Source organism: Bubalus kerabau, chromosome X (genome assembly GCF_029407905.1).
Source record: "Bubalus kerabau isolate K-KA32 ecotype Philippines breed swamp buffalo chromosome X, PCC_UOA_SB_1v2, whole genome shotgun sequence".
Classification (NCBI taxonomy): Eukaryota; Metazoa; Chordata; class Mammalia; order Artiodactyla; family Bovidae; genus Bubalus; species Bubalus kerabau.
The window spans coordinates 123,638,614-123,654,121 of record NC_073647.1 but is presented as its reverse complement, the minus strand read 5'-3'; the positions used below and the strand labels follow the sequence as shown (position 1 = coordinate 123,654,121).

Below are 15,508 nucleotides of genomic sequence, written 5' to 3'. Positions count from 1 at the left end.
TGTAAGGAAAATATCCTCTATCCTAAACCTGCTTGGCCTGTTTATCTTCCTTGCTGTTTACTCCCTATGATAAACACAACAAAGACTCTTGGTCATTCCCTCACCCATGACTTATTCTGATGATTCCCCATGTGGCCCTGCATGGCACGCCATGCTTCCTGTTCCTAGGGATAGGCGGCTTTAAAACTTCTTCCTTCATGACAGTCATTTCAGTGTCTGCATGTCTCATCACGCCGCTGCTGCTGTTCAGTCACTGTCATGTCTGACTCTTTGCAACCCCATGGACTGTAGCCCACCAGGCTCCTCTGTCCAGGGGATTTCCCAGGCAAGAATACTGGAGTGGATTGCCATTTCCTCCTCCAGGGGATCTTCTCAACACAGGGATCAGACCTGCATCTCCCGCATTAGCAGGTGGATTCTTTACCATTACAACACGTTGGAAGCCTGTATGTTTCACCATACCTGAATAAAACAAATCCTGGGTACATTTTAAATATAAGTTATATACATTTCATTAAAATTAAACATCGATACCTGTGGAAACTAAGAAGTTGCATATGTATATTGAATTGTCATTTTAAATACCTAAGAAAATTATATGAAGTGATAGACTCAAAAACACTATAAATTAATTAGAATCTAAAATATGTTCAAGTAACCCATGGCAACATCACTGCTGATAACTTAAGGTATTAAAAAAATAAGCCAGCATTGTAAACTATAAACACATAAATTCATCAACTTAGGAGAAATCGATCCATTTCTAGTAAATTCCAAACTACCAAACCTACCAAAGATGAAATGCGGTTTCCAAGCTGGTGCTAGTAGTAAGAGCCCACCTGCCAATGCAGGAGACATAAGAGACGCAGGTTCAATCCCTGGGTCAGGAAGATCACCTGGAGAAGGAAATGATAACCCACTCCAGTATTCTTGCCTGGAGAATCCCATGGAGAGAAGAGCCTGGAGGGCTACAGCCCATAGGGTCACAAAGAGTCGATCACGACTGAAGTGATTTAGCATGGACACACACCAAAAATGAAATAGATAGTATGAGTAGTACTCTATTAAAGAAATTGAATTAATAATTGAGAGGCTTCCAAGGTGAAATCTTTAGGCCAGTGGCCTCACTGGCAAATTCTACCAAACATTTAATGAGGAATTAACACCAATCTTCCTCAAATTCTTCTAAGATAGAGAAGAGAAAAAACCACTTTCCAACTTATTCTATGAGGACAGCATTACTCTGATACAAAAACCAGAAACACGTCACAGTTAAATAAAGCTACAGACTAATAGTATTAATGAAATTAAATACAAAAATCTTCTACAGAATATTAATAAATTGAACCCATCATTATATAACAAAAATATATCCATGAGCAGATGTCATTTATTCCAAACGTAAAGATTAAAGAGCTTCTTGATGAAAGTGAAAGAGGAGAGTGAAAAACTTGGCTTAAAACTCAACATTCAGAAAACTAAGATCATGGCATCCAGTCCTATCACTTCATGGCAAATAGATGGGGAAACAGTGGAAACAGTGTCAGACTTTATTTTTCTGGGCTCCAAAATCACTGCAGATGGCTATTGTGCCATGAAATTAAAAGACGCTTACTTCTTGGAAGGAAAGTTATGACCAACCTAGACAGCATATTAAAAAGCAGAAACATTACTTTGTCAACAAAGGTCCATCTAGTCAAGGCTATGGTTTTTCCAGTAGTCATGTATGGATGTGAGAGTTGGACTATAAAGAAAGCTGAGCACAGAATAATTGATGCTTTTGAACTGTGGTGTTGGAGAACTCTTGCAAGTCCCTTGGACTGCAAGGAGATCCAACCAGTCCATCCTAAAGGAGACCAGTCCTGGGTGTTCATTGGAAGGACTGATGTTGAGGCTTAAACTCCAATACTTTGGCCACCTGATGGGAAGAGCTGACTCATTTGAAAAGACCCTGATGCTGGGAAAAATTGAGGGCATGAGGAGAAGGGGATGACAGAGGATGAGATGGTTGGATGCCATCTCTGACTCAATGGACATGAGTTTGGGTAAACTCCGGGAGTTGGTGATGGACAGAGAGGCCTGATGTGCTGCCTTTTATGGGGTCGCAAAGAGTCAGACATGACTGAGCGACTGAACTGAACTGAACTGAACTGAACGGATGGTTCAGCATTTGAAATTTCCCTGCTAAAAAGACTAAAGGAAAAAAGAAATCTCCAGTCTACCAATACAGAAAAAGCTTTAGAGTAAAAATATTATCAATTTCTTATAAAGCTCTTTACAACCTAGGATTAAAAGGGAACTTCCTCTACCTGACGAAGAGCTTACATGGTAAAACTACAGCTAATGTCACCTTCAGTTGTGAAACACTGAATAGTTTCTCTCTAGAACAAGCAGCAACACAAAGATGTTACTCGCAGCACTTATTTATTGTGCTGTTGGAAGTCCCAGCCAGTGCAATAAGACAAGCACAGAAAATGAAAGACAAAAAGAATGAAAGAAGAAATTGAACTGTCCTTATTTTCATATCAAGCACATAAATTCATCAAATTAGGAGAAATCGATCCATTTCTAGTAAATTCCAAACTACCAAACCTACCAAAGATGAAATGCGGTTTCCAAGCTGGTGCTAGTAGTAAGAGCCCAGTAGTAATTTTCTGATTACCAGAAAATCCCTAGGAATCTTTTTTTAAGAAAAAGCTTGTTAGAAGTATTAAGTGAATTCAGCAAGGTCATGATAAATAAGAAAAACACAAAAAATAAATCACTGAATATATAGAAACTGAAATTTAAATCTAATATTATTTATAATCTCTCCAAATAAGTAAACTGCTGCTGCTGCTGCTGCTAAGTCACTTCAGTCATGTCCGACTCTGTGCGACCCCATAGATGGCAGCCCACCAGGCTCCCCCATCCCTGGGATTCTCCAGGCAAGAACACTACTTAGAAGTAAATCTAACAAAGCACATATAGGATTTGTATGCTTAAAATGACAAAATCAAATGACATTTAAATAAACGGAGAGATACGCTCTGTTCAGGAATTGAAAGACTCAGTATGGCAAAGATGTCAGTTCTATCCTATGTGATTTATAGGTTTCATGCAATTTCTATCAAGATGCTCACACTTTTGGCAAAAATTTACACAGTGCTAACTAAGTAAATAGCTCTTTTAACCAATAACAAATTCCATAAGAGGAAAAATTAATAAGTTGAACATCAAACTAATATATCTTACTCATAAAAGACCATGAGAAGATGATAAAGTGGAAAGCTATAAACTGGGAGAAAATGTTTGCAAACTTCATATGTGACAAAAGGTTAATATCTACAGTATATAAAACATACTGAAAAGTCACTAATAAAAACACAATTTTTAGAAAATGAGCAGAGAATATGAATAAGCATTACACCAGAGAAAATATATTAATGGTTGCAAGCACATGAAAAGGTGTTCAACATCATTAGTCTTTAGAGAAATGCCAAATCAAAACACAAAGAGATTTCACTACAGACTTATCAGAATGGCTAAAATAAAAAATAAGGGCAGTATCAAATGCTAAGAAGGATATCAAGAAACTAGATCACTCATACATTGCTGAGGGGAATGTGAAAGGGTAAGCCACTCTGGAAAATTGTTTGGGTGTTTCTTATCAAAGTAAACATGCAACTACCCTACCATCCAACAGTTACACTCATGAGTATTTATCCCAGAAAAGTCTAAATTTATGTCACACGAAAATATGGGTATGAATGTTTATAGCAGATCTCTTTGTAGTACCCCAAAAAACTTAGATGCCCTTCTACAGGTAAATAGTTAAACAAGTGGTGGTTTATCTATGTGCTCAGTTGCTGTCATGTCTGACTCTTTGTGACCCTATAGACTATGGCCCGCCAGGCTCCTCTGTCCATGGGTTTCTCCAGACAAGAATACTGGAGTGGGTTGCCATGCCCTCCTCCAGGGATCTTCCCAACTCAGAGATCGAACCCGTGTCTCTTATGTCTCTTGCATGGATGAGTGCGTTCTTTACCACTTGTGCCACCTGAGACCACCAAGTAGTATTCAGCACCAGAATGGACGAAGCATTGGTAACTGCAACAACCTGATTGAATATCCAGGAAGTAATTCTGGGTGAAGAAGCCAACCCCTAAATTTGTATACTATGTGATTTCATTTATAAAATATTCCAAATGTCACAAAACTTTAAAAATGGAGAATAGTGCTCTAATGATTCAGGGTTAGAGTAGGAGATGAGGTGGGGGTGTGTATAAAAGGCCAACTGGAAGGATCCTTGTGGTAATGAAACTTCTGTATCTTCACTGTTTCAATGTTAATATTTTAGATTTTGTGTTGTGTTACAGTTTTACAAAATGTTACCATGGTAATAACTGAGTAAAGGATACTTTCATTTCTTACAACCTCATGTTTATAATTATCTCAAATATTTTTGTAATGAATAAGGATTATATCATAATATGAGAGAATAATCAGAAAGATAATGATATATATATACTGTGCTTGATACCTATAATATCTACTTTTTAAAAGATAAAATATGGATCATTTATGTTTATGTGATTGATAATAATCAGAGCTAAGTAAGCATTTAGAAACAAATACATGTATGTTTGTTTCCTTACAAGAGACAATTGCTATACCTCATGTTGATTTTAGTTAACATATATCATGTAGTTTTGATAGATGAAAACTTACACCTTGTCTTGGAATCCCAGACAAGCCCCCAAGATGATAGCTAACAGTGAGCAGTGCTACCAGATTCGTGGTCTCCAAAGGAGATTAAACTCTGGGACCAAAGACAGTCTCAGTTACTCAAGAGCTTTGTGTAGATTTTATTTAAAGTGAAAGTGACAGAAAAAGCTCTAACATAAACATCAGAAGGGGGCAGGAGAGTACCCACCTCACTAGTTTAAGTGGGGCCTTATATACTTCTCAACTAGCTGCTGAGAATAGATACAAAAATACCTCAAGGCTGTGAGAATTTTGCCCAGACCCTTTCCCATAACATACATCCTGGGATGCCATCAGCACAAGATTAGCCAGAGAGAACAGGTTAACCCAGAGCTCAAGGCTGTGGAAGTTTTTACCCAGACCTTCTCCCGTAATATACATCCAAAGCTAAAAAAAAAAAAAAAAAAAATGCATATCGTTGAACAAGAGATACTGCTGCCAACGAGGCCTACTTGTCTAAGGCAAAAAAATGTTTAAAAGAAAGAATGTTTACCTCCTCCTCAAAGGGGCCTTAGGCTTGGACTCCTTATCAACCTGCCTAAGTCAACTCTCTCAGTTTGGCAGTCAATACTAAAAATGTTATTTGCAGAAATAATGTGTATTTGAAATTAATGTTGCTGTTTGTAAATTGGAAAATGTCTTTAAGAACTCAGTGTTTAACAGCATTTAATGTGTGCTACTGCCTGACATAAAGCATGGCCAGGTCTCTGGATAATTGTCATGAGTTTTTATTAAATTATGTTAGCAGCTGAGAATAATTTTACATTTTTTGTAAAATTTCCCTTCCTATTATGTCAAATGACCAATTTTCCACACAGATGAACTCAGGTTCCAATCACAGAGAATTGTCATTGTGATTTTTAGCATAAAACAGGTGGATCTGTAAGCTAGTTAATGAAGCTACTGATTTGATTGTAAAACACAAAGCTATAGATTTTATTATGCAAAGATACCTGCCCTTCAGAAAAAAAATCTCTATAACCTGACATTTAGACCTTCTACCACTAAAATATTTCTATGAAGAGAATGAAAATTCAACTTATTAAAATACTTTGTAAGGTCTGGTCTTGTAAAATGGAGTCCGAGGTACACAGTACCATTCCTTTCTGTCATTTTATGTAATTTTCTTGCTTCAGAAATAAAAATAAACATTCTAACAGAGAGAGAACTAAGTTCTTCTTAGGATTTATAGAATTTGATGATATAGAGATGGATAGATGCTGCTGCTGCTAAGTCACTTCAGTCGTGTCCGACTCTGTGTGACCCCATAGACGGCAGCCCACCAGGCTCCCCCGTCCCTGGGATTCTCCAGGCAAGAACACTGGAGTGTGTTGCCATTTCCTTCTCCAATGCATGAAAGTGAAAAGTGAAAGTAAAGTCGCTCAGTCATGTCTGACTCTTAGCAACCCCATGGACTTCAGCCTACCAGGCTCCTCCATCCATGGGATTTTCCAGGCAAGAGTACTGGAGTGGGGTAGATGGATAGAGACAGAGAAATCAGTAAATTGTGAGTGAATGATGAACTTTTGATGAGATATTCTTTTCCTTTAGTAAAATTTCCTACAGTGAATTGAAACCTGGTGACTACTACTAACATTCAACATTTCCTTTCCTTCTTTCATCTGATATTCTTTCTATTTCAATAAGAATATAGAGTCAAATCAGAATCTAATTGTCTGTTTTTTCCATTACATTGGCCAGCCTTATGTTATTTTTATCTATGTGCCTTGCCTCTCTCACCATTACATTAGAAAAGCTCTTTCTGTTCTTATGGCCAAGCTTCTACTTGTTCACTGACTCCCACATCTGGTCAACTATGCAGAGCTCTCCAGCTCTTTCCTTTTTCTTCTCTGTAACAGTGCTTGTGGGATTGTGCCTATCAGCATAGTTCACATGCCACTGGACCCTGCTCGATACTATATTGTAGCCTGAATGCGAGGGAAGTTTGTGGGAGAATATGCATGCATGCGTTCTCAGTCATGTCTGACTCTTGGTGACCCTGGAATTAGAAATTCTCTAAGCAAGTTCAGTGGCATCCTATGCCTCAGCCTCTGAGATAACATAGAAGGAAATATAATTTCATGTATTAGTTTGCTAGGGCTGTAACAACAAAATCCCATTCTGGGAGGATTAAACAAAATAAAATCATTTTTTCACATTTCTGGAGGCTGGGAGTTCAAAATCAAGGGACCTAGGATATTTTATTCCTTCTAAGGTATGGCTACAGTTCATGAGGTTGCAGAGTCAGACATGACTGAGTGACTAAGCACACACATGGTATCTCTACTTGGCTTGTAGATGCTTGCCTTCTCATGGTGTCCTTACGTGGTCTTTCCTGTGTGTGTTGAGCATCCATGTTGTGCGTCTGTTTGTCAAAATTCCCTTTTTTTTTAAAGGACACCAGTCAGATTTCATTAGAGCCTACCTTAACAGTCTTATTTTAACTTAACCATCTTTTTAAAGGCCTCATCTTTGAATACAATTACATTTGAGATACTGGCAATTGGGCATTCAAGATATGAGTTGAGGAGGAGGACATAACTCAGCCTATACTAGTTGAAGAATCAATGAAAGAACTCTTCTCCACATTTATAATTCTCTTCTGTTTTTTAGTGATAATTTTAAGATTATTAATAAGTCAGTTATTGAAAATATATTCAAGTAAAAAGTACACAGATTTCATGTGTGAAAGTGGTTAATGAAAAGCCATGTTCTTGATGACTTGAAATGAAAAATTACATTCTTCTTTAAAATACATCACTAGTAGTAGAAACATGAATGGACCTAGAGATTCTCATACTGAGTAAAGTAAATTAGACAAAGATAAGTATCATATGATATCACTTACATGTGGAATCTAAAATAAAGTAGTGCAGATGAACTTATTTACAAAACAAAAACAAACTCACAGACATAGAACACAGACTTATGGTTTCCAAAGTGGAAGATGACGTTGTTGTTGTTGTTCAGTCCCTAAGTTGTGTCCATCTCTTTGCAACCCCATGGACTGCAGCGTGCCAGGGTTCCCTGTCCTTCACCATCTCCCAGAGCTTGCTCAAACTCATGTCCGTTGAGTCAGTGATACTATCTCACCATCTCATCCTCTGTCATCCCCTTCTCCTCCTGCCTTCAGTCTTACCCAGTATCAGGGTCTTTTCTAATGAGTTGACCCTTTGCATCAGGTGGCCAAAGTATTGGAGCTTCAGCATCAGTCCTTCCAATGAATATTCAGGATTGATTTCCTTTAGGATTGACTGCTTAGATCTCCTTGCAGTCCAAGGGATTCTCAAGAGTCTTCTCCAACACCACAGTTCAAAAGCATCAATTTTCTTCAACACTCAGCCTTCTTTATGATCCAGCTCTCATATCCATACATGACTACTGGAAAAACCATAGCCTTGACTAGATGGATCTTTGTCGCCAAATGTCTCTGCTTTTTAATATGCTGTCTAGGTTGGTTATAGCTTTTCTTCCAAGGGGCAAGAATCTTTTATTTTGTGTGTGTGTATTTATATTATTTAATTTTTATTTCAAGTTATCAAATGTAAAGGGAAAATGTCTGTAAAATCCAGTTGCATCCTGGGTTGCTTATTTTAATTTCATGGCTACAGTCACCATCTGCAGTGATTTTGGAGCCCAAGAAGATAAAGTCTGTCACTGTTTCCATTGTTTCTCCATCTATTTGCCATGAAGTGATGGGACCAGATGCCATGATCTTAGTTTTTTGAATGTTGAGTTTTAAGCCAGCTTTTTCACTCTTCTCTTTAACTTTCATCAAGAAGCTCTTCAGTTCCTCTTCACTTTCTGCAATAAGGATGGTGTCATCTGCATATCTGAGGTTATTGATATTTCTCTGGGCAATCTTGATTCCAGCATATGCTTCATCCAGCTTGGCATGTCACATGATGTACTCTGCAAACAAGTTAAATAAGCAAGGTGACATCTTCCTTGATGTGGAAGATGAAAGTGGAAGATGGGGAAGTGATAAATTAAGTTTAGTTAAGTTGCTCAGTCATGTCCGACTCTCTGCAACCCCAGGGACTGCAGCACGCCAGACCTCCCTGTCCATCCTATCTTTTTGTCTTTTCATACTTTTCATGGTGTTCTCAAGGCAAGAATACTGAAGTGGTTTGCCATTCCCTTCTCCAGAAGGGATAAATTAGGACTATAGAATTAACAAACATACACTGCCATATATAAAATTAACAAGATCCTTCTGTATAGCACAAGGAGCTCTATTCAATATCTTGTAATAAACTAATGGAATAGAATTGAAAAAAAAAACATAAATATATATGTGTGTGCTAAGTCACCTCAGTCATATCTGACTCTTTGTGACCCTATTACTATAGCCCGCCAGGCTCCTCTGTCCATAGGATTCTCTAGGCAAGAATACCGGAGTGGATTGCCATGCCCTCTTCCAGGGGATCTTCACAACCTGGGGGTGGAAACTGCATCTCTTACATCACTTGCATTGGCAGGCAGGTTCTTTACCACTAGCTCTACCTGGGAAGCCCCATAGATAGATAGATAGATAGATAGATATACATTTATACATATAACTGAATCGCTTTGCTGTATACTTGAAATTAACATGATATTGTAAATCAACTGTACTTCAGTTTAAAAAAATAAATAGACATTTGACAAAAGTATAAATAAATAAATTAAATAAACCACTATAACAAAAGTAATAGTTATCATTTAGGATGCTAGTATGTTTAAATACAGACTTCTTTGGTAGCTCAGTGGTCAAGAACCCACCTACCAGTGTAGGAGACCCAGGTTCAATCCCTGGGTCACGAAGATCCTGTGGAGAAGGAAATGTCAACCCACTCAGTATTCTTGCCTGGGAAATTCCCTGGACATAGGAGCCTGGTGGGCTACAGTCCATGGGGTCAGACATGACTTTAGCAACTAAACAACAACATGTTTAAGTGTCTCTGATTTCCTGACATGGGCTATTTCTAATTCCATGCTAAATGTTAGAAATTATGTTGTAGAGAGTAATAGTGTAATACCACTAAAGTGATTAAAAATTAATCTCCCAAGATGAAATACTTTTATTACTAAAATGAGGATTATGTTCACTTTACACTCTTGAGAAGATTTTCTTCTAAGAAGGCAGGAAACCTCATAGCCATTAAGGCATTATACAGCTTCTATATTTCAAATTGGAGATCAGTGCATAAATATTTCTATTACCTTTAATCTAAAGAGCAGTCAAAATAGCGGAATTAAAATACACTGAATAAAATTTGAAAGCTAATTGCAAGTAGGCCATAGCAGATTTCAAAAGCAAAACAGTAATAGTGATAATACAATGAATGCCATTCTTTTCAATATTTCTCAGATGCTAAGCATAATATTTTATCAGGGTTTCAAAAATTCTGTAAATAATATATACCTCTCTCATAAAGTACATAAAATCACTTATGTGTAGTAAAATATGCATATTTTCCCCAAAATGATTATTAGGGTTTTGAACCTCTAGAATGGTAACTGTAATAGAAAAAGGTAAATCATCTGTAGTTAGTTTGTGTAGTTACTGTATGGAAATAAAGTAAAACACCAAAAGATCAGCTTAGAAAATGTCTTGAGTGCAAAATACATTTTATTAGATTGTGTAATCTACTGAATGTAGTAATCATCATACAATTAGATTTCCCAGTCAGATGATAGAAACAACTGATGTGGTTTCTCCCAGCTTCCTGCTAAACACATATGTAGATATTGAAATGAGCCTCTAGCAACACCAAAAACTAAGACTGGCTGAAAACCTGTTCCAAGAACCTAGAAGCACCTAATATAATGCTCAAATGAAAAAATAAAGGCCCTATAGTTGATCTTGAATCGATCATGAATGGACAAAAATGGCTATTATCCCTAAAGTGTAAATGTAAGATGATCCCATTAAAAGTACTGCTTGCCAGGCCATCCCCTTCTTGGAGTTAACTATTCCTTTGAAATTTGAAAAAAAAAAAATTGTTTTAATGAGCTGAAGGAGGAGACAGTCCTAGCAGAAAATAAAGCATCTATAATTAAAACAACATGGTACTTACACATGATGAGAAATCTAGGGACTGCAGAAAAAGACCTAAATATATATGAAAAGGCCATGAAGGTGGCATTTCCAATCACTGAACTTTTTGTTTTAGTTTTTATTGGAATATAGTGGCTTTACAATGTTGTATTAGTTTTGGGTGTACAGCAAAGTGAATCAACTTTACATATACATATACCCCCTCTTTTTTAGATTTCTATTTAGGTCACCACAGAACACTGAATAGAATTCCCTGTGCTATACAGTCAGTTCTCCTTAGTTATCTATCTTATACATATTATTGTATATAAGTCACTCCCAATTTCCCAATTTACCCCAACCCTGTTCTCCTTGATATTCATAAGTTTGTTCTCTACATTTGTGTTTTTATTTCTGCTTTGCAAGTAAGTTCATCCATATCATTTTTCTGGATTCCATGTATAAGCAATAGTATCCAATATTTGGATAACTAGTCTCATACAGAAAATCAACAACCTTGAATGCATTCTTCATCCCTTACACATGGATAAATTACAAATGGATTGAATATTTAACTATAAGGATGAAAACATATAGATCTTAGAAGGAAACATGAGTCAGATTCTTTATAAGATAGAAATGTGGACGGCTTTCCTGTCTCTGCTCAAAGTATTGCAATGGGAAAACCAAAGGAAATAAAAATTATTTATGAGACACGGAATGAATCTGATAAATTCCCAAAGTTCTTATCAATGCTGAGTTTCAGTCATTTCTTGGAAGTTTATTAACATGATAGTAATTCTTACTATTCAAACATGTAATAATAAAGAAATGTATGGTTAATTCAATAAGAAACTGTGGTTCTACTTGTAGACTGGTATTGGTTTTACTTATAGACTGGTATTAGTTCTTCTTGTAGACTGATGTTCTGCTTGTAGACTGGTGGAAAGTTGTAGCCACAAATAGCCTACTAGATTTTTAATTAAATGGGCTTATTATAGGATTATCTTTAATTTCAAATATTATAAGAAAGCATGATGTTAACAACCAAGTATCCTTTGTATCTTTGTCTTGACTCCTTACACTATCTGAATGTCTGAGTTTATTTTTATTTATTTCTGGTTTATTTCTAATGGGTAATATACTTTTGTAAGAGTGAATGATCATTTTGAAACTTTTCCTTGGAGATTCATGTATGGTTTATTTGACTCAGCTCTGCTGTTTTTATCATATTCCAGCTTTTTATCCTAGCCTATTCTGGCTCTTGCTGTTTTTATTTATTTGAATGCAATGATTCATTGAAAATACAGAACTTTTATAGACAATGTTGAAGATAGAAATTTTTCATATATCTTAGTAAACACCATGGTCTTTCATTGGAACTTTGGGCAAGTTGTTTAACCAAATTGTCTCAATATCTCCATCTTAAATGAGAAACATAATACACTTATTTATGGTGATTTTGGAGAATGAAATGAGATGTCATGTGAAAAATACTTAGCACGGAGCCTGACATATAGTCAACAGTGAATAAATACTAATTAGTAATCATATTGATTATTGGTTATTGTTAAGTGTGATTATACACCTTAGAAAATTTTCATTTCCTGAAGGAATAAAAATAAAAATTTTTAATTTATAAGAATTTTGAGTTGAAATATTTTGTAGAGGGGCCATTTTCTATTTTCTTTTTTGATATTCTTTATAATTTAGTACAGTATTCACAAAATGGCCTTGAATATCTTCAATCTAATAACAAAGAATTAAAAAATATATAGTCAGTAATCCCTCATTTTCTTGTAAAGAGTGTTACTCTTCACAATAAAAGAAGACACCAATCACTTGGAAACCTTCAGTGTTATAAATGGCCAGAAGCTCACTAGTCTTCTAACCTCTCAATACTTGTCCATTGGTAAAGGGTTTTTTTCTAAGTCTCATGACCATCTGTTTCTAGATCTCTTGAGCTGCTACTTAAATATGCAGCTTTGAGACCTCAGCTCAGACTGAACAAATCAGCATCTCTCTAGTTGGGGCTTAGCAAACTCCATATCTAACAATTTTTTTTGCAGGTAGTACTTATGCAAAGCAGAGGCTAAATTTTTTTAATTCATTATAATGTAAGAAAATGTCAGTTTTTCTGTCTTCTGATTTTTACAACCTGAGGTGGATGCCCCTTTCTTTCATGAATACGCTTTAGCTTCCTTCATGGATCAGTTAGAGAAATAAACAGCTTACTGGTAGCCATTTTTGGGCTCCAGGCAGAAATGTGGAGCTCTTATGGTCTAGAAAAAAAATACACAAAAACTTAAAGGTCAGAATTGCTGTACTGTATCTTATGTAAAATACAGTAAGACTTGTAAAGGCTCATAAGTTTTATGGTTCTTTTATCACTCTGGGAAACTTAAGCTAAAACTATCAGCAGTTCTTCAGTTCTTCTGTCCTCTTCAGGAGAAGCTTCTTGCCTCAGGATAAAATGTGTTTTTTAAAAAATTGATGACATTTGAGGAAATTTAGTGAAGCCAGTAAAGTACACTTATAATTTATCATATTTTTTTGTTCAGGAGTGATTTTGAAAAATTTAGATAATCAGTAAGGAGAGGTTACTTTCGTTGTTAAAATTATATTCTAAAATGTTTACCACATTAGAACTTTTTTTTTTTTTTAACAGGAATTGCATTGCCTCCTAAAGGGACTCTGGATATCCAGGTGTTATTTATGCCCCAGGTTATGAAATTACAAAAAACAATGGTCCTTATTCAAATGAGGAAGGCCAGTGGAAAAAGATGGTTTATTGACAATTTTATGGAATTGCACCCAGAGGTGAAAAGGTAACATTTAAATAGGACATTGAAGGAATATGATTTCATTTTGACTGGCATTGATTGATCCAGTTTCTTTTATATGTTATGCAATGTAAAGTTCATGAGGTTATGTTCTCTGAAGTATTGATATGTATATGGTTAGAGGAGGAAAATATATTTGTTATAGGGGGATTGTATATATCATTGCTGATTTTGAAGTTCTGAGTGAGGAACAAGTCAATCTTAAGTATCGTATCAATGAATCACAGTCAGATACAGTCAAATACAAAGCCTCCTTTTTGAGTCTATATCTACAGAACAACCTGGATCAGCCTGTCTGGGCAAAGTATAGGATTTATGCTGATGTACACCAAGTGATGGCACCGTGCCAGGCATATGACATCCTGATGAAATACTGCCATGACTAGGGTGTGCTGTGTCATTGCCAGAGTGCATGTTACTTGTCCCCTCTCTGCTTAGCTGAAATGTAAGCAGACTTCAGTACTGATGCAAAATTTAAATGTTTTCTCTTCTTTTATAATTTAATTAAATAATGGTCTAGAAGCCTTAATTCAAAGGAAATTCTTACTTTGTCTTATGTGTACATATTTCTTCTTCACATTCAAAACCTTCTTTCCTGTAGGCTCATTAATGTCCGTTCTGCCAGGATTTCAGCACTCCTGCAGTCAAGACTGCAGATGTAATCTGGGTAAAATGAAAGTGAGGAGGCCATTGTTCAAAAAGTATTAAGAATTTCAAGACATTAAACAAACATGAGTGATTCCAAGTGTGGAGTTCTTGTGCTGTTGAACAAGTCCTATGCTGGTGAAGCTGGTCCTGCCTATTGTGTCTTATGCTCCATCTTTAATAAGAAAAATCTATTTTCAACAACAATCAAAACCATTTTCCAGTATTGCTGTCCTCCTGGTGGTGTCTGATGGACTTTGAATAATTTTACAAATGCCCCTTTTTTTTTTAACTGGTAGCCTCCAAAAGTACCTTCCCCATTACTTTCTGAAGTCCCATACTTAACGGCATTTTTTCTTTTGTGCTTTTCCTATCCAGTTTAGAGTATAATCCATGGAAACTGTATTACCTCTTATTAATCACAGTTTAGTCACATCAGTAAATATTAATACCAGTACAGTCATCCCTCAGTATCCTTGGGGGACGGATTCCAAGACCCCCATGGATACCAAAATCCATTGCTGCTCAAGTCCATTACATAAAACGGCATAGAATTTGCATATAACCTATACACATCCTCCCATATACTTTAAATTACCTCTGCTGCTGTGTTGTGCTCAGTCGTGTCTCTTTTGTGACCCTATGGGCTGTAGCCTGCCAGGCTACTCTGTCCATGGGATTTCCAGGCCAGGATACTGGAGTGGGTTGCAATTTCCTCCTCCAGGAGATTTTCCATACCCAGGGATCGAACTTGTGTCTCCTGCATCTCCTAAATGGGCAGGTGGATTCTTTACCACTAACACCACTTAGGAAGCCCTAAAATCACCTCTGCGTTATTATAATGCCTAATACAATGTAAATGCTATGTAAATAGAAGTTTTGGGTTTTTTTTAAACTTTCCAGAATTTCTTTCTTTTTTTTTTTTTTTAATATAATACTTTCAGTTCATGGTTGGTTGAATCTGTGGATTCAGAAACCACAGATATGGAGGGCCAGCTGCTGTACCAACCTTTGAAGGTAGGGAAAAGAGTTCTTCAGTTGTAACTTGGCTCTGGCAATGATTGTACTACAGTTTTCTTAGGGATGATTTCCCAGGGTTTGGTTTGAAATGTTTGTAAAAATCAGCATTTGCAGAAAATGTTTTTTATTTCATACTTAGTTTCTCTCCACCGAAGTTTAAATTTATAAGCTTTGTTTAAAGTATCATTAGGTCACTAAAAATGTGTTATTTTATACTAATACTGAAAGTGTT

At 36.2% G+C, this 15,508-nt stretch overlaps 1 protein-coding gene across 1 annotated transcript in view; it reads left to right on the top strand.

Annotated features, from left to right (window-relative positions):
* Positions 1-15,508, top strand: part of LOC129640164 (cilia- and flagella-associated protein 47-like) — a 176,454-nt gene that overhangs the window by 100,241 nt on the left and 60,705 nt on the right. Inside the window, exon 14 of the mRNA XM_055565400.1 lies at positions 13,437-13,596. Coding sequence (XP_055421375.1) covers positions 13,437-13,596 — 160 coding nt within the window. The remainder of the gene's footprint in view (positions 1-13,436; positions 13,597-15,508) is intronic.